Genomic DNA, 20,511 nt, shown 5'->3' with positions numbered 1-20,511 from the left:
TGAGAAACGTAACTCGAAGAAATGCAATTTGTCAGGCTACTTTTCTCATTCTAGCTAAGTATCTTTCAACGCCTAATGAAGTTCTGAATTTTACGAAATAAGGTAATAACGCGAACGTCCGTCGGATGGATTATCGAGTTACAGAAATCCTATGTTATTTGCGCCAGCGACTGTAACAGTATTGCAAAATAACCACGGGATTAGTAGACGCGTTCTTCTGGGACAAGCAATCCCAGTGTTCGTGCAACTGCAGTCGTAATGCCGCTAATCTTCGTGCGTATTTACGTTGCAGACGAACGAACACCCTCGCCGGAAAACCGCAGCGTTTGTCAGCGTATTTCTATGAATGACTGTGACAACATCATTGCGGTTTTTAGTGCGAAACGCGACGCTAAGACGGACGAAACGTTGACCCGACCGCGCTTCTGTCTTTGCGATAGCATTGCAAGATTTTTCTCATTTCTTTTACCCGAAATGGAGATATTCTTGTAGGGAGTAACATAGGTGACAAAATAAATAAATTTTCTATGTACCAATGGGGATACCGTGTTATGTGAATTGAACGCAATTTTTTGCGATTGATACACAGTGCAAAATAATGGTACGTTGCTTCTGTGGAAAATGTGATTCGAATATTTAATTTATTTTTATTTCTCGATTCGTTTGCGTAGTTTGTTATTGGTGTGTGTGATTTTAGGTTCTAATCTCTACCGTGAAAATGTAAGAATGGAAACGAAGGAGAGAAATTAAATCGAAGAATAGAAAATTCCATTACGTGGTTCAGCTATTCTGAAATTCTATTCTTAGTTTTATATATAAGTAAAAATCAAAATTGATTAATATATTATTTTGAAAGTAACAAAAATATATCGAAACAACGTCTTTTTTTACTCTTCATGACGCAAATTAAAGCGAATGTTACACGAGAGGAAACTACATTGTTTCAAATTGTTATTTCTTATTTTCATTTCAAATAAAGTTCGCTCAAGTATGTTGTCATTAGTCTTCCTATGGATTTTGTTACATCGAATGCAAAAAGAAAATGGGACGTATTTTGTAAACTTACCTTGGATATCGAAGAAAAACTTCGTGATATTGTTGGCCAGCAATAACTCTGCAACGTTATGCAAACTTCAACGAATTCCTTCGTAGCAAGAAATGTCAGTGGTTAAATATTTCCTAATAGCTCTACAATTTATCAACGAAATTCTACCAATTCTATGAAAAAAAGTCAGGGTCTTCGAACATTTCGTAATGCAAAAATTACTAAACTATTGGGTTGTTCGGAAAGTGATTTCGTTTTCCAAAATGGAGAATATATAATTTAATAAAATGTTTATACACTCTAAAAAAATCGTGTATCATTTCTACCAAAAAAGAAAACGAAATTTCCGAACAACCTAATATTTTCATATTCGTTTTGCCCTGCATTTTCAATTATTTCTTCAAAAATATTTCTTCTATCAATCGCGACAATATTTCCTGTCTTTTTTCATTATCTACACCGAAATTTCTAGTCGTGTTCTTTCCCTGAACATCTGCAATCGTGTCGTGGAAATTGATAACAGTAATTAAATTCGAATGTCACGTTTCCAGCAGTTTCTCTAACGAAAATAAGTAAATTTTCATCGAGTTACATTTCCCATCGAAAAATTCTCTCCATCTGGTTTCATCGAAACTTCGATATCAATAATCGTCGATTACACGTTGCTCTACATTAATAAAGTCGCTGTTACGTAAAGTACGATCATTACACGTGCTTGTACGATAATTATTATCTCGGTGTGGTTTCGATTTCGTAACGCGGTGAACAAGTTTCGGCAGTCTCGTTTCAACGGAACGACTCTCGCCGGTGAAATCACTCCTTTGTCTGCTTTTCTCGTCCATCGGTTTATCGTGTTACATTTACCGCAAAAGCGCGGTGTCCATTCTTCTTTTTTCATCTGCTTTTTTCTTTACCCTCCAACCGTGAAACGCTTTCTTCGATCCTTTCTAACCTCGAAGTCTATTTACCGTGTAACTCCTGGCCACGTTCTCTATCATTACCGTCGATACTCGAGAAATATAGATATCGAGCGAAACCCGCTTCCTGTACTTCGCTAAATTCGCTCTAATATTTACCCGGAGCTCAAAAAGTTACTATCTCGAGTATTTATGCAACATTAACGTCGCATTGTAAAATTACACCATTTAAATCAGTTACGCGCTCCCATTCATTTTTTCACTGACAAGATATGTTCTCTTCGATGATAATTACTTAATATACCACGAGCAAGAAATTTTACACTCGTGTACCTGTAAAATATTTAATAAATTTTGTGTACAGGAATTATTTAACATCCGTGCTCTACATACGGTGTGTTTCTTTCGTTTTGACCTGTTTAATATCTCTGTTGTTTCAAAAAATATAGAAAATGTCTAAGGAAGAAAGTATTTCTTTCGAGGAAATAAATATTAAGGTTAACGACTTTCTTTTCTTATCGTTATTTTAAAATTACTTACGTACTTTTCTAATTGTAACGATACGTGTGGATTTGTTACCTTAGAAATGCACTTGACAAAGACGAGAATGCAACCGTGTACGATGTATCGATAATCAATTGTTCGATCACTCAAATGCAATACTCACTGTAAATTACACCAGCACAACTGATTTTCAAACTGACTTTCGTTTATTTTGTCTCAAAGTCGTTTAATTCGTTTCATTATTTTCCCCATTATTTAAACGCCGTAACTAGCGACTTAAAATGTTCCGTTTAAATTGGCGAGGAAGAATGCTTTGACAAGTTCACCCTATATGTTCTAAATGGAACGTATACGGCAACCCTGACCACCCTTGTTGCACTCTGAGTACTTATAAGTTTTCCAACTGCGCCCCATACCCCCCAGCGGTCGTTGGCCTAAATTCTATAGTACTACGTCGAAATCGTTTGAAGCGTTGTTTCAGAAAGTAACGTGTGTGTCGAAAAGAAAATTTTTCAAGACGATATGGAAACTCGTCAAACTTATCTGCAAATTTTAGTTTATTTTCACTTAAATATGCAACCGAATTGTGCAATTAGATATTAATTGATCGTTTCTAAATACAAAATAGCACTAATAAGAAGTCACGAAAGATTGAAAAAAATTCATGGAAATCCAGAAAATTTTGCATTAGATTTCGTGTCGCTTAAAAAATTAAATATTTTTCCAAACCGTTGAAAATTTTCTTTCGAAACAATAGTGTCTTTCTAACGGATCAATATTTGCAACTAAATATTCGAAATGAAAGGTACCAACAATTCCGTTTCCTGTAATCTGCATTCTTTCGTTCGACACTTTTCAATACCTCAAAGGAATTCATTCTCGATCGTTACTTCCGGTTCGTTCGTTCGATTCTCAGCCTCCATTTCCTCGAGATACTGTTCTCCTACACGTCACTATTTTTACTCTAGCAACGTGCTCATGCGAATTGCTCATACGGGATGTCCTGCCTTACACACATCCTGCGCGAAGCGTCTTCGAGCCAGACTGAAACTCATATAATGTCACGCCTCGCGGAAAACGATCATTTTCATCGTGACTGTTGTTGCTTCGCGAAGTTTCGAGGTTCATTCGCGTTTACACTCTCCTCAGATGGTGACAAAACGCGTCGAGAAGATGACGAACATTTGGTGCGACGGATTAACGATACACGTGGATCGTACGAGGAAAAACCAGTTGATACAACATTTCACAAAATGTAATTTGTGTCGGTTGAACCTCCGTTCTTTTACCAGTACTTTAAAAAGTAATTCTACTGTTTAAAATTACAATGGCCGCAATTTCTTTTGAATTAAAGGATTGCGTTTTCAAAGAGTGTGAAAGTACCCGCAAACTTGTGCAAACTTGTAATTACCGGTGAAAAATATTATAAATGGGGTGTAGGAAAAGAAGTAGTTTCTCAGATGAGGATCATAGGAGCAATCATCGAAGATCGTTAAGTTTACAACTGTTTCGCACGTTAAATATTTTTGTGTTATCGTTTTTAAATTAACGACACACGGACAAAATGTTCCATACGTTGTTCAAACTCTGGATCGATCCTTTCAATTTAAATGATCTGTCTTTTTACACAGTTTTTGATTTTACACCAACTGTTGATGCAAAGCAATAAAGCTGTTCGTTATTTTAAGCATCGTACGATAGTGTATAAGTTATACTTATTTTATTGAAACTCTCTAGAGCGAGATTACAGTAATACTAGTTATACAACGTTTCAACCTTGTTATTCAGGTTCTCATCGGTAAGTTGGGCGGTAAGTGTAGATTACGCGGACTAGATGTTCATGTTCTAAAAACGACCGTATATCCAATATTATAATCATCCGATAGAATATTTGAAAATATGCATCACGGTAATGTTATGAGCTATAACGAAGTAATGTGTCAATTTTCGAAGATTGGTGACATTAGATCGCGATTAATTAATTATATCTAGTATTTTTGACACGTATATTTAAAAATATTCATACCTCCATACTATTTATATAGTCGTTCTTAGAACGTAAACAAGCAACTGTATAATCTAATTCCTGATGAGGATCTAAACGTCGAAGAACTAGTATTACGGTAGTCTCGTTCTGGAGAGAGTAAATAAATTAAGTGTAAGATAATGCAAAGATTGAATAAAATAAGTATAACATATTACAAAAACTAAATAAAACAAGTGTAACATATTGAAAGGATTAAATAAAATAAGTATAACGTATTGAAAAGATTAAATAAAATAAGTATAAGATATTACGAAGACTAAACAAAACTTATTTTATTTAATCCTTTCAATATGTTATACTTACTTTATTTAGTTTTCGTAATACGTTATACTTCCTTTATTCAATCTTTGCATTACGTTATACTTAATTTACTCACTCCCTCTATAACTATAACAAAACCTAAATGCAGATAAATAAATTTTCGAAGCGTGACTTCTATTTACTAACCACTTTCTCTCTTTTTAACAGACATGTCCCCAGTGCGATGGGCTCGTCGAAAATCCTCCAGTTCCGAATCAGAAAGGAACTGTTACAACGTGCAGACGTCGCAAGTGACGACCGAGCGGAGTCCTGCCAAGAAGGATAAGAAGAGAATCCAAGAGGAGAGGCGGCGGATCGGGGAGAAACGTAATCCCATCCTGGACCGTGTGAGAAACACCAGACTGAACTTCTTCAAGGACCGAGACTCCGACGACGAGGACCAAGAAGAGGACGAGGACCTGGACAAGCTGCAGTTTCGTTCCACGTGCGAGTTGAACCAACGAGGCATCACCAGGAACGAATTTCGCAGATCGGTCTGCGAGTCGGATCTGAAGGAGATCATAGAGGAAGAGAAGACGCAAGCGAAGAGGAAAAGACGCTCGAAGTCTCAGAGTAGGCTACCGCACAGGAAACAACAAGAAGAACGTTTCTCTATCCTTGGTTTTCGTCCTGCACCTGGTCAGAAACCAATCGGACCACCGAAGAAGGACATTGTCGAGGAGAACGCCAATCAACACTGTCGCAGATGGCGCAAGAGCAAAGAGTACGTTCACAATCATCGAGGTTCCGGTAGATCGATAAACCAGGATACGGAAGTATCTACCAGCACTGAGGATCCAGCGTTCAAAGACGGTTCCCAATTCGACAGTATCACGCCGTCCAGTTGTCTGGCCGCTAAGTTTCGAGCCATGCAGGACAGGTACTTGAAGAGCTCCACCAGTAAACTGATCGCGAAGATCTACAAGAAAGAGGGCAAGGACAGAGAAAGAAGAAGACTGAGGAGTTTCTCGTACGGTACTTTACCAGGTCTCGAGGAACTCCGCACGAATCCTTTGTACGAGGAACAGGACCAGGACGACAACGATTCTGGGATCCTGGATAACGATTCCGCGACCAGTTCGCTTCTCGACGACAGATGTAGCAGCAGCGCTTCCGGTTTGCTGAACGGCCTCAACGACTCGTCTTTGAATTCCGCGCCGCAACTACCACCTAGAAAACCCTCCTCGTCCATCGTGGACGTCGAGAGAACCGCGAGGATGTTCTCCAGCCTGGACGTTTATTGCGGCCGAAACGAGGGTAGAGGTTGCAGGAGGGACGTGTCCAGAGCGCATGCGCTCGAAGATTCCGCGAATCAGATCCGTCAGGCAGCTAACAACGAGTTGATAGATCGCCAGGACTCGAAGACTTCGGATAGAAAAGACGTTATCGCGAGGATGGACTCTAAAGAGTCGATAACCTCGGAGGGTTATCAAAGCTCTCGGTTACCGGTCATCAGGAACAGATCGTACACTACCGAGACTATGGTCGTTAAGCTACCCAGGGAGAGCTCTGATCAGTGTTTGGGTATTTTCATCGCGAAAACCGCCGAGTCGAGTCCTGGCTACCTGGTGGCTCACGTGGTACCGAACGGACTCGCTGACAAAGAGGGTACTTTGAGAATCGGTGACGAGATCCTCATCGTTAACGGCAAGAGGCTGCGAGGACTCAACATGGCCGAGGCTAGAAAGATTCTTGGCAGTGGTAACGGACCCGGAGACGTGGATATCGTCGTCTCCAGGTACTCTGCTCTGGATCAGTCCCCGAAGAAACTGACCGAGAGCAGTGTCGATTACGAGAACGTCAACATGGAGAACGGTCACGGAGTGATTGTGGATAACTCGCCCAAGTCACGGTTCACGAAGCATCACAGCAGACATCATCGCGACAGGAGGAACGAGTGCAACAGGTCCATGTCTTCGGAGAAGTCTGGAGTCAATGTGGACAACAGTGGCTCCCAGAGTGTCTCGAATTTTTGTACACTGCCCAGAAGACCCAGGACCACCGTTTCAACGTTCCTCACGGTCGTTTTCCAGAAGGGTCCTGGAAAGAAATCACTGGGATTCACCATAGTGGGCGGAAGCGACAGTCCCAAAGGAAGCATCGGTGAGTCACGTGTCATTGAATACAACGTTTATTTGATTAATATTTTATACAGCACTTTAGCGTGTGTTTCAATCCTTTCTCGACGCTTCTAAAAAATTCTAGTCGATTAATATAATTCCTCGTAATTGTGTTTGCTAATTTCGTGTGTCGCGCCTGGACAGATTGTGTATTTACGATATCGTTTCTAATTCTACTAGGCTCAACTACCGTGCTATGTGCGCTGCTTACAAAACGATTAATACTAGGTTACAGGGTGGCCCAAATTGAACAATCTGTGTCAGATATTCCGCGAGCAGAGATGAGAAAAGAAACGTTATGCGAACGTAGGTACATAAGTGCTTTGTTGAAAAGTTATGAGAAAAATATTAAACACAGAAATGTGCAAACGAAATATTTGCTTCGTCTGTTTGTACGGACTGTATTTACTGTTCGAGATCATCAAAGGTGATCGATTTAACGTCAGTAGAAGTAAATATTAGCGCAACATTATATAAAAGTGTCGCGATTGTTTTCGAACGAGAAAGTATTATGTTTTCATTTTGATTGTAAACTTTTTAATCGAGCATCTTTCGAATCTATATTTATATAACATTATTTTCTTATGTCTATCGATAGTATATATTGGTACAATATGATCGTTTAGTTCGAGAGCAATCTGTATTAATTTCGAGATTACTTAAGATACCTTAAACGTATGTAGTACAAAGTTTTTATACTTTATAAATCTTAATACGATTATGCAACAGTCGTTTCTTTAAAGAGTTCGATACTATTTCTACGTAACATGTTAATTCTGAGCTCGTTAACATTAACAGACTAATTTGAAGGTTCATTATCAATCTCGAGATCAGTTAACATCAACACACTAACCTCGTGACAGCATTCAACGTGTTGTTTACCATAAAATTCGTATATAATAAAATTTTTGAAAGCCTTCAACATTTCCTGTCAAGCAACAACAGTTTTATTCGTTGTTCAGTACCAGTCCCAATATTATTGTATACTCTCGTTGTCGCTACACTACCTCGTACTCAACTAGCTAATACTAATTACTTAATCGGTTCGATGGTATTCGAACAGAGAATTCGAAACACTACCAATTCTACTATTTTATCGGAATACAAGATGAATTGATTATGCGTTTAGAATCTTTAATGACTCACGATGGATCGTTGAACTCACTCTACGGAATAAAAAATATAATGCTTCGTTCGAAGAAATGAAGACGAACTTTGGGTCCTGTTAATATTATATTAACAATTTGACGCGAAGTATTTCGAGCCGAAGACAATCGCATTTTTCCCAATTACTTGAACGATTTTCATCGCTCAGTTTCTAACAAACATAAATAAATAAATCATTCAAAGTTATACGTTGTCTCTAACGTAAGAAGAGCATAATCATGAAACGCAATACAAAGTTAAAAACTTATTATAAATTAATTTAACTTGTGAGTCATCTGTTATGACATCTCTAAAAGGAAATTGAACCATTAATAGCGTTTTATTTATTTATTTTAAGAGAGAAGAATGAATAATCTAATAGGTTATTATGTGCGCTATTTGGCGCCAAAATGTTGATTGTAATAGTAGCCTGTAGGAAAATTTATTACACCGAGTTTCAATCGAATGTTAATTTCTTTCAGAAAAATTTATTCTCGTTTCAATTAATTTTCAGACCTAAAATGGCACCTTTTCGTCTGTAGCAACTTTTTCAATCCACCCTGTATAAAATTGAAATCCAAAGTCAGGAAGGACTTATTTAACCCTGTCGATGTTGAGATTCGTACGCTTAGCACTTATGTGCAATGTATAAAATGTATTTCACGAACGCCTATAGGCGTTCAACGCACACGGTGAACCGATCGCTCGAGCATTTATATGTAGCAAGGTTCAAAAGTTCTGGACCTCTCGAATAGCCTTTTACGGAATAAAAAATGGTGTATTCATTTTTAGTGTAGTTTTTCGTCGAAGAGGGATAGAATTTTATTCGAATAATAAGTGACTTAATGATAATTTCATTTTACAATTTAAATTAAAATATTCATTTAACGAGTAACCAAAGTCATTCGTATCTTTCGTACGTTATTTTTATTCGGATAAGAATTTTGCCCCTCTCTGATCTCAAGTTATTTCAATACATTTGCGATAACACGAAGCTAACATATGTCTAACATTAAAAAAATATTTATCTTTGTCTTGAAAATGGTTTAATAATTTTGTAAATAGATAATATAATAGTCACTTGGAGCTCTATTTAGTATTTAGCTGTAGTTGGTAACTCGATTCAATAAATCCACAGTTTGTTGTCAAATTTTCCTCGTTTTGTTTCTACGATGAAAGAATGCAATTATCGCAGCAAGTTATTGTATTCACCGTTTATCGGAGTCTTGCTTACCTTAAAGTCAACCAAAACAGTGCCCCCATCATTTCAAAGAATTCTAGCAATTACGTTTTCATAGATTGACTTTGCCTTCCTTGAAGAAGCGCCATTCCATAGATTCTCACGTTGAAAAAGGATTTGTGATCGGATTAAGGATCTAGGATAACGAACCAAGATTTCGACCTACAGTCACTATTGGCTCTAAATTTTTTTAACTTTTGCAGAGCTTCGAAAACTTTTTAGCGCAGTCAATTCGTGGCATCCTTTTAACAGGAAAACGAATTTTCAAATGCAACGAATAATAAAAATATCAAACGCAAGCCTTTTGTACCCTCAATAACTAAAGGAATACAATTCAATATTCATTGATATTTATATCTACACGTTATAAGTCGAGCCTAGTACTTTCGAACCTCGCTATATAAGAATCTAATGCAAGGAAAGAATCACCAATTCAATGTTTCGAAATTCTACAAGTTCGTTGCTTCATGAACAACATAAATATAAAACTCAAGCCTTGTTTACTTCAAAAACAGAAGAATACGATTCAATACTAATTGGTATTTCCTCCTACACGTTATAAGTCGAGCCTGGTACTTTTGAACCTCGCTGTATAAGAATCTACAGTAAGGAAAGAATCAACAATTCAATGTTTCGAAATTCTACAAGTTCGTTGCTTGATGAATAACATAAATATAAAACTCAAGTCTTTTTTACTTCAAAAATAGAAGAATACGATTCAATACTAATTGATAGTTCCTCCTATAGGTTACAAGTCGAGTCAAGTAATTTCCAACCTCGCCAAGTGAACATCTATAGCGAGGAGAGGATTAAACGACTCAACATTTCGAAACTCTGCAAGGGCCTTCAGATTCTGGCTCGCGGTTCTGGTGTTCTACATACCAGTGTACTCGTTCACATCGATTTTGAAGGTTTCGATAAAAATATCCCGGCGTCGGTGTTATCGTGGTTTAATCCTCGCGCGGCTCTTATCGTCGTGCGTTACTTCGCTTTCGTGGATGTCTGTTTGGAGAAGCTCGGTCCTCAAACAAGCAGAAATATCACCGATCGCGGTACCGACTGCTGCTTAGAAATGGCAGTGGTTTCCTGCCATAACATTTACGCGCTTGCTCGGTTTAAGGTTGCGCGTAGTCGATAAATTTTCTACGCGTGTATACAAGCAGTCCCGGGTTTTACGCGCTCGTTACGATCCCCGCAAACGTGGCCACACCGGCTCGTACGTGCTGCGTTTCACGGACACGGTGAACATCGCGATGGAGTCGGTTTCGAATACTTTTATCGGATTCGCACGCGTCAAAGCGTTTGTTTCTCGATCGAAGTGTCGAGGACATCGAACTTTTTCAATGCTGTTCAGGATGCTACGAAGTAACGCAAGTGGCTTTCTATCCCGAGAACTTTCAAGGCAAGGAACGAGGTTTAAGAGTACATTTTTCCGAGGCACATGGTATATCTTATGGATGTTACTTTTGTTTCCTGGAAGGGTAAAAGTAGTCGGGTTTGAGAATGATATGTCAGAGCTAGAGGTTGCACGATACAGTGGGTCCTTCATAAGTATCAAAAGGATAGAAATGTTCAGATTCTGTTGTTGATTTCTGTTACTGTATCCAGAAGGTTAGAGACTGATTCTCGATAACGGGATATTCAATACTTGGTAGGAAAATTATAACATTTATAGAACATAATATGTGGATTACAACTCAACGATGAGATTAAGCTATTTGAACACAAGCAGTGTTTAGAAAATATGTAACATGTTATTGTGATAACTTAAAGGAAAGGGGAACACGCAGGATGATAAATATATAGTGCGACAAGTATAAGCCTACTATTGCCAAATCCTCGTTAAATAGTTGAGTCAATTAATACACATGTTTCATAAGCGTCAGCATGGTGATCATCCAACTGTCTCGTATTTCTAGCGCTATTTGAAATCAATTTTAAAACAGAAGATAGAAATTGAGTTAGATAGTAAGATAGAAATTTATTTCGACAGTAAGATAGAAATTGATTTCGACAGTAAGATAGAAATTGATTTCCAAGTTGTATATTGACAGAGAAGTAGACTTGTTTGATCGACTGCTTCGTTGACTTTACAGTTTGTGCAGAGAGTAGTTGTAAACTCGTTTGAACTTAGAGCGATCTAAGGTCTGTAAACCTAAATGCTGAAATATTTCAACGCTTGAAACTGCCGTCTGCAAAAGAAAGTATCCAGGTCCGGTAAACGGATGTCTGACATTTTTGTGTCGGTGAATTTCTGGATTGACTTTATTTTCGTAACGATCTTCTTTCGTAACGATTATATGGGATTCGTAAATACAAAATGTTATGATCTCGTGGTACCGCGATATAAAAGAAACTATCCAGGATATGTAAACGAATGTCTAAAATTTTTGTTTGAACGTGGATTGACTTTATTTTCGTAACGTTTTTCGATTATTTGGGACTCGTAACTATAAAACGTTAAGATCCCACGGAGTCGCATGTACAAGAACTGTTTTAATTTTAAATCGTAACACGAGTAGAAATTCACTACTGGCTACAGAATATTCGACTAATACTGAGTCGTTACTCGATTCTAAATCTGTTTGGTTAATCGTAAACGTTAATTATTAATCGTAGTGAGTTTTATTATGCGTTCACTTATTAATTATCTATTGTCTGTAAATAAATAGTACAGTTAAGGGCTACTATATTGTGTCTATTCTCTGCGAATTTCAGTTACCTGCTATTCAATTCATCTTTCGTATGTTCTAACGATATTGTTTATTCGTCGTAGGTATCTTTATAAAATCGGTATTGCCAGGAGGGCAAGCCGCCGAAGATGGCCGTTTGCGCGCAGGTGACGAGATTTTGGCAGTGAATGGCCACGTTTGTCACGACTTAACACACAGAAAGGCTGTTCAGCTTTTCCGTAATATCAAAACTGGACCAATTGCCTTGCACCTTTGTCGACGTGTGAAAAACAAGGAATTGCAGTGAGTATAATTATTATTCAAAGGCAACTGACTCTACGCTTTGTTCTACGATTATTATCAACGACTATACTACATCTTGTCCTTACAAGGATATTATCGTACTACGTTCGAATAATATTGATCAATTTGTAAAAATTTTTGTAAACGATTCGCGTTCAATGTAAGATCGTCCCGTGGTGAAATTCTTATTTCGACAAGCATCGCGTCAGTTATCCCATTCTATGATCCTTTTTCTACCAAATATGTATCTTTCTCGAGCGGTACAATTTTGGAGAATTTAGAAACGATAAGATCATAGCAATTCGAAATTTTTATTCTGAATACTCACGGAGCTTTTGTCACGTTTCGAAGTTCGTAGATTTTATTTTTATTTCTCAAGTAGCGGGAATCGATCTGTTCCTTTGGAATATAATTTTCGTAAAGGAAGATTCGAGGAATCGAGAGATATTGTGTCTTTCTCAAACGGGAATGTTGGAAAGCGATGTTTAAAAAAAACTTCAGGTTCCATAACATCGTAGATTCGCGACGTTTGGATTACGGATCTTATTTTCTCCATTATTTCCAAAATCGTTTCGACGTTCTCGAATACATGTTTCGAAGAAAAAAGTTAAAGGAATAGAATGGCATTTTTTACTACAGAGCAACAACCTCGTTTTTACTGACGGTCCGAGAGCGACGGAATGAAAAATTCTAGTTTAAGAATGCATGGATAACTTCCGGTGTTACAGGGCAACGAAGGCTAAGTCGTGCGCAGACCTTTTACTCGTCGACGCATAAGAGAACATTGTACAAGAAGATTGTAAAAAAGAAGAGAAGAATTCCGCAACCTCTGTAAAAAATAAATGCGGAACCTGTACATATTGTAAATTTGTAAAGTTTCTTGGTAATAAAATTATTATTTAATAACTTTCTAACATGATGTTATTGGCTGTTGCGCGCAACATCCCCTCAAAGCAGATCCTCAAGCACCTTAAAAGTACGTCCTCTTTATTGTCCTCTATAATAAAAAAAAGTCGCATACAATAGATTCACGTTGCTGTAACGTATCTGTATAAAATCTTATAGTCAGCATAATATTAATAATAATAATAATAATAATAATAATAATAATATTAATAATTTTAATAATATTAGTAATAATAATAATGTCAATAATAATAATAATAATTTTAATAATAATAATAATAATAACCATTTCATAATAAACTTATACTACGCAACTGCGGTGCCGCGATAAATAAATTAATCGAAATAAACATCAAAGATCGAAGATTCCTTCTGATAGACTAGAATCCTAAAACTTCGTACGCAGCGAGCGATAAGGTCGCTTAGAATTGAATCGAAAGAGCACTTCCGGTGGGCAGATTCGTCCACGTCGCCAACCTCTTCAGCATGGCGCGGATTTCTGAATAGTTTTTGGGTACCTGAAACAAAGGATACATTTTATCGGAGAAGGTATCGCACGATTTTAAATAAACGAGTATAAATATATTTCCTGATGCATTTTTATATTTCTATTTCTCGATAAACGAATTTTGCAACGGATAATAAATATTTGATCGTAATACATTAACAAACTCACGGCCTTGTTCGATTTTATATTAATTTTCGTGCTTAGGATCTTATTTAATATCAAAAAGTATATATTGAGATTATGAGATGCGAGGTGGGCGTTATTATTATTTAAAAGATGCACGAGATTCAAAGGGTAAAGTTCTCCATAACGTATAAGGAATTAAAATTGTGCATTACGTTAGAGGGAGTGTCAATAATTATTTTTTATTTGAAATTATGTAATAAGGAGAAGTTGCTGTTCGAATAAAAACAATTAACAAAATAAGTATCCGAATAAATGTACAGACTCCATTTATTTTCAATGCATTATTGTTGTCCAAAAAAAAAAACTTGAGAATATTTATTGCATATGTCGAAATCGAAACTTTCACAATTTACCAAGGGCATGCGAAAGAAATTTAATTTCGAAGTTTGCAATTTTCATATTCTGAACAGGGAATGAAAAAAATTATCCAAATGTCGGCTCACGATCGGTTATTTTCTTAAAAATTCATCGTCGGCATTTCGAATTTGCGATAATTATAAATTCATCGTCTCGTATCGATGAAATCTCGAAAAAAGAGGCCCTGACCTTTGTCAGTACCCTATATAACGTTAATTTATGTCGGTACCTGTGTCTCCTTGTGATCTCCAGCTCAACAGGACCTTCTCTTACCGCTTTAAATAATTCAATAACTTCTTGATGTGTATAACCACGCAGAACCTTTCCATTCAAGCTCAGTATCTCGTCGCCTAAAACAAAAAGAGTGGAAGTCGGCAATAGTCGTCGTTTCGCAAGAAGCGCATTATAAAACCAAAATTCAATCATTAATTTTATAATACGTACAATTAAGTATCATTAAAATAATTATATTTCTATTCTTCGTATGTTACTTCCAGGTAGAAATAAACGACTTGATACCGGTTTGTAATAAAGCAGTAAAACTGGATGGGATGTGCACCTACTCGTTTCGCATAAATATAAGGTTAATGCTGAATACTGTAGTATTAATTTACCACAAACTCCATTACCTCAAAAACGAGAAAAGTATCTCAAGTAGTCAAACACTATTAGCATGTATCAAAGAATTACATAGTTGCCAAGATGAGCTAGTGTTCAGAGATCTGTGCAGTTGGTTAAAAATATTTTAGAAACTATTACCAAGCAAAATTCCATTGTAATCGTTGATTCGGTTTGAAAACTCGACTCAAATCGTTTATGTCGTATCCACTGACTTGGAAAACGTGATTATAGTTTCGGTAAAAGCAGTCGAGCGAGAATTGATTTCTTCGAGATACTATAATTTTCACAGACATGTAGATTTACATATCATCCGAACTGCTTAAAAATAATAAAATCAAATAAGTCACAAGTATGCGAGAAATAAAACTTCAGTCAATTTTGTCATTATTAGAGAAGACAGAGATAGTGTTTATTTAACTTTTCTATTCACCGTACAGTTCCTTCTAAAGTTAATTTAAAAATTTTCACAAATTATGTTTGTTGTGCATATATCCGAAAGACCGGAAGAGTACAAGGTTACTTCGAAGGGATTAATAACACAGTACAAAAAAAAAAGGAAAAATTCATTTTTTTTTTAAACATCCAAGCATATAGCCGTAAACCAAACAAAAAATGAACAACTTTAAACGTGAAATAAAAATGGAAAAATTCGATTACAGAATGAAATATTTCACATCGAGCTAATTGAAAATTGAACCGTCCGACCTTTGATAAATCGTTATACATTGGTTTTATTCGAATGAAATTTTGCTCGTCCCTGTCCTCGATGGATCGGGATTTCGTCCCGATTTGTCATTGATTATTCGCAATGAACATTCGAACGGATGATTTTGCTCGTGAATCGAGTGGCGCCAAGACAAGGGGGTCGATCCCAAAAACAGCGAAAACGTCGTGTCCGCATTGTGAACTCGATCCACGTCTCGAACCTTAACAGACAGCTTTGGCCTTTTTAGCAACAGCGGGAGATGCGTCGCCCCTGTGCTTATGCAACTGCAACGACCGACAGGTCCGTTATACAAGCGTGAGGCAGGGTGCAGTGGCACGAGGAAACCGCGGACGTTCGCGTGCTCGTAAAAAGCGTTGGGATCGGTTGAAACTCGAAACGTGTTGCGTGAAACCCGCCTATATAACGTGTTGCCGCCTACCGCGACGGGAGCCCGGCAAAAATCGCGTAGGAGACGAGACGACACACGCGTGTGCGCGAAATTCGATTCGACGTTAATGCCCCGAGATCGCGACGCCATTGAAAATGGCTCCCAGATGCTTCGATTGAATTCAGGCATTTCTCGCGACTATGCGAGTATAGGATTTTCACGTCGCGGATGGATTCCTAGTGTCTTGGTTAATTGTTTAACGTAGAAATGGTTTCAAAGTCGAACGATCGAATTCTGTTAGTGATTTTTGTAAATTATTCAGTCTATGGGATAGATTATTCAGTCTATATATGTTTGTATTATGTTTCGAAACTTCGACCACTCTACTTTTGAATTTTTTGATACAGACACCATTCTATCGTAAATACTTTTATTTTCCGATGAGAATCTAAGATTAGTAAAGTAGAAGTCGTCGAAAGATAACAATAAATATATGTTCTGGGTAGTCAAACGATTGACTGAGTTACTCGTATGCTTTTTTACACGAGTCACCATAAAACACATGATAATTATTTTCGCGTTCGAAGGAACGACCCCTGAATGAATACAACCCGTCGAAACCCCGCGTGCAATCTTTTCGCGCGCGAACTATACATTTAACTGGATCGACGATTCATTCGAATGTCTGGCTAATTTAGAGTGTCTCTCGCACTCGGTTCTGTTCCTCGTTACATTTTCTTTCGATTTGTAAAACAAACAAGAGAAATTCCGTCTGCAATCTTTTCTCGCGCGTACTATACATTTAACTGGATCGACAATACGAATATCTGGAGCGTTTCTCGCGCTCGGTTCTGTTCCTCGTTACATTTTCTTTCGATTTGTAAAACAAACAAGAGAAATTCCGTCTGCAATCTTTTCTCGCACGTACTATACATTTAACTGGATCGATGATTCGAATGCCTGGATAATTTGGAGCGTCTCTTGCGCCTGGTTCTATTCGTCGTTATATTTTCCTTCGATTTTCAAAACAAACGAGAGAAATTCCGTCTGCAATCTTTCCTCGCGCGTACTATACATTTAACTGGATCGATGATTCGAATATTTGGCCAATTTGGAGTGTCCCTCGCGCTTGGTTCTGTTCGTCATTATATTTTTCTTTCCGTTTTCAAAATGAAGAGAGAAACCTCGCGTGTAATCTTTTCACGCACGTACTATACATTTAACTGGATCGACGATTCTAATACCTAGCTAATTTGGAGCGTCCCTCGCGCTCGGTTCTGTTCGTCGTTACATTTTCCTTCGATTTTCAAAACAAACGAGAGAAAATACCGTCCGCAATCTTTTCACGCGCGTACTATACATTTAACTGGATTCGCTCGAGCGGCTGGCCAATTTGGAGGGTCCCTCGCGCCCGTATCTGTTCGTCGTTATATTTTCTTTCGATTTGCAAAACGAACGAGAGAATCGCGGTGTCTGGCAGCGAGAGAGAAAACGGTAGAAAAGATCGCGCTGACAAAGCTGACAAGTTGGCAAGCGTCGTCCCGGTGGCACGTTACAAAGGGGGGGAGTGGGGAGACAGAAACGAGAGGAGGGCAAGAAACGAAGCGAACGAAAGGAAGCAAAAGGGCGAGATGGGGCGGACTGTTTAGAAATGCACGCGACGTTAGGTGTCGGATTAAAGATTCGAGATGTGTCCGTGGCGTCCACGGCGTGAATGCACGAGCGACGACGACGGCGACGCGTACGTGACGAATCGGCACGCTCCTCCCATATTCACGCCCGGCGAGATTCTGATCCTGAAACAGCGAACTATGTCGATGGAACGAGATCCTCGCGCGATCTGGACGAGGAATCCGCGACGGATTGCGTCACGTCGAGAGCGGAATGACGCCGATTACGTCCTAGATACGTAAGGCTGTAAAAGGAGCACCGGAGGTCTTGACGAGATCTTAACGCGAGATCATACGGATTCGAGCGTATGGATCGTTGGTTTTCAATCTGATTCGTTTTCGCCAAACCGGATTATATCATTTCGTTTGAAAACCACCCTGCCAACCTCCACAGTTTCAGCGAAAAGGATTAAACACTGGAACTACCAAAGAGGTCAATTTGTTTCCTGTTTCCTTCTTCATTGGATACTCGTAAACTTTTAAATAACACCACTTGTTGTTAGCAAAGCTATGAAATACCAAGTACCAATGAACTATCGATTATTTCTACTTTTCGCAAACAAATTTCGAGGAAATCCTTGTGTAAAAGTGCGTCAGTGCGCGACAGGCGTGTTAAGAATTATATTAAAGTGAACTAGAATGGATAATTCTAACTTTAACACTGGAATTACCCAAGAGGTCAATTTGACACGTTTCAAACTACTTTTTAAAATTATTTAATTATTAAGAAGGCCTTTGTCTACAATATTCGTGAACGATTACTGAAATAGACAACTAATGGTACTCGTAAATCAATTTACCCTTTCCCCATTTAACTTCGAAGATACCTATGTGGTCCGATGCAAATAGGAATACGTTCGTACGTTCAAAGCCAGAGCAAGTGTTTACGCTTTCTTTTGTAGCAGTTTTTGGAAGCATTGTATAAATATAGAAACGTGACACTTGATAACGGTTCGTCATAGGTTAATTCTATTCTTGAGTACGAATAAGCGCGAAGCGATCGATGTTTATTTACATACTGTGTATACTTCGATGCTGTAATCACCTTCGATGAGGTTCAAAGAATCCAATTCCAAAAAACAAAAGGTGAATACGAATTGTTACCCGAGAACATTTTGCCAAAGAAAATAGACTTCGAAATTTACATTCTAAAACGACAAAAGAGTCTCGATGTGAGACAAAAGTGATATACTACTGAATAAATTACTTGGCGTGGAACAACCAAGATCGAAAAATATGCGTTTAAGTTTTCAAAGAGTAACGCGAAGAAAATATCCATAAGGTGAAACGCTATAAACTAATACCGAACGATAAAACGAGGTTTCATATACGTATAAAAAAGCACTTTTCAAAATTTTGAACAACAAACGACTCGTTACCGTTACAATTTTATCGAGTTTACCGCTACAAGTAGCGTCAAGTGTACAATAGATAAAAACGAATCAAAATTTCGTTCACCGTACCTTGAAACAGCGACTTGGAGACGTCAGCCTGACCGCCAGGGAACACCCTTCTGACGAAAATCCCCATTTCACCACGAGGACTGTCCCTGCCACCCACGACACTGAAACCAAGACTCGGTTTCCCGTAACCCTTTTCGAATTTGGCGATGTGCCTCGTCAGATACTGTTGCTGCTCCGTTGTGGATTCGAGACTACTCTCTGCACCTTTTCGTTCCTTGGACAAGCAGGAAAGTGGTAGAAAGTCCGGCCTTTTCGTCGACTGAATGCTCTCCTCGGTGGCCTTGCTCGATTTCTCCAGCTGCGCACCTTGCTGCGTCTGACCGTCGATCAACGACAGGTTGGAAAGATTCTTGGCGTTTTCCAGGTACTCGTACTCCCCAGGTAATGTCGGTGGACTGACGTACACCTGCGGTACCGTCTCCTCGTAGGCGGTAATTAAACGTATCTTGTTATCGGTAAAGGATTTCAGGAAATCCTGGACCTCCTCCAGGGTCTCCAGAGTTCTCAGCTCCTTGCCCTCGACCTCGACGATCTCGTCGCCGAGCCTCAGTCTGCCGTCTCTGCGGAGAATACATCCTTTCAACATTGATCGAACGAAACGTCGGTTGTAAGATGCTTTATTGTCGGAAAATACGATTATTCTAAGGAACGTATCAAATTCATGACAATGCCACGAATTTGAAACACATCGAATTACGATCGCTCTACGAACGAAGAAGCTAAACGTTAAAGTCGCAGTCGAGTAGATTGTCCTCTATTCCGTACTCTGTCCTCGTTTACCTTTTATTTTTCATTGTCGCGGTCTCGAGTGTCTTCTGTGGCACGATGATATCAAAATATTTACCATTTTGTAAAAAAAGAGACGATTTGTTGATTTGTGTTTCTCTTTCTTAAGGAAAGATACAGGCAGTGGTCTAGAAGCGAACACAGAACGAAGAAACGAAGGAAGGTAGCAGAGACAAAGGAAGTTGGTCAATCGAATGCCCAACCGCTCAGAGTTGTTGATAGGACAGTCTACTTGACCATAACTTTGGTACCATAATATACTACATGTTTTCTTCTAACTCTATACTACGTATATTTTAGCTTTCTGCAATATGTCCTCTGCTAACTTTATATTATGAGTCCTCTTTTAGTTTTATACCACATGTCCTGTACTAACTCTACACTACGTGTCCTCTTTTAGTTCTATACCACATATCTTTCTCTAACTCTATACTACCAGTCCTCTTTTGGTTTTATACTACACATCCTGTACTAACTCTACACTAGATACCCTCTATTAGTTCTATACCACGTGTCTTTCTCTAACTCTATACTACGTGTCCTCTTTTAGTTTTACATCACATATCCTCTTCTAGCTCTATACTACGTGTCCTCTTTTAGCTCAGTACCACCAGATCCCTTCCAAT

At 38.3% G+C, this 20,511-nt stretch overlaps 2 protein-coding genes across 4 annotated transcripts in view; one reads left to right on the top strand and one right to left on the bottom strand.

Moving 5' to 3' along the window:
* The window catches only part of LOC143151272 (uncharacterized), an 80,664-nt gene extending 67,456 nt beyond the window's left edge, over window positions 1-13,208 (top strand). For both annotated transcript variants that reach the window (XM_076320248.1, XM_076320247.1), the window contains 3 exons: window positions 4,982-6,916; window positions 12,096-12,294; window positions 13,023-13,208. In XM_076320248.1, the coding sequence (XP_076176363.1) occupies window positions 4,984-6,916; window positions 12,096-12,294; window positions 13,023-13,071 (2,181 nt within the window). In that variant the 5' untranslated portion in view covers window positions 4,982-4,983 and the 3' untranslated portion in view covers window positions 13,072-13,208. The remainder of the gene's footprint in view (window positions 1-4,981; window positions 6,917-12,095; window positions 12,295-13,022) is intronic.
* The window catches only part of LOC143151271 (uncharacterized), a 159,997-nt gene continuing 150,589 nt past the window's right edge, over window positions 11,104-20,511 (bottom strand). Inside the window, exons 5-8 of one of the 2 annotated variants that reach the window (XR_012993278.1) lie at window positions 19,100-19,659; window positions 14,481-14,601; window positions 13,487-13,718; window positions 11,104-13,291 (exon numbers count right to left, since the gene is read on the bottom strand). Coding sequence is in view for 1 of the 2 variants with exons in the window: in XM_076320246.1 (XP_076176361.1) it covers window positions 13,682-13,718; window positions 14,481-14,601; window positions 19,100-19,659 (718 nt within the window). In the remaining variant the exon portion in view is untranslated. Of the gene's footprint in view, window positions 13,719-14,480; window positions 14,602-19,099; window positions 19,660-20,511 lie in introns of both variants that reach the window. The other variant, XM_076320246.1, reaches the window with a different exon arrangement.

This window comes from Ptiloglossa arizonensis, chromosome 9, assembly GCF_051014685.1.
Source record: "Ptiloglossa arizonensis isolate GNS036 chromosome 9, iyPtiAriz1_principal, whole genome shotgun sequence".
Lineage (NCBI taxonomy): Eukaryota > Metazoa > Arthropoda > Insecta > Hymenoptera > Colletidae > Ptiloglossa > Ptiloglossa arizonensis.
The sequence above is the reverse complement of the archived record's forward strand: the minus strand, read 5'-3'. Positions and strand labels throughout refer to the sequence as shown.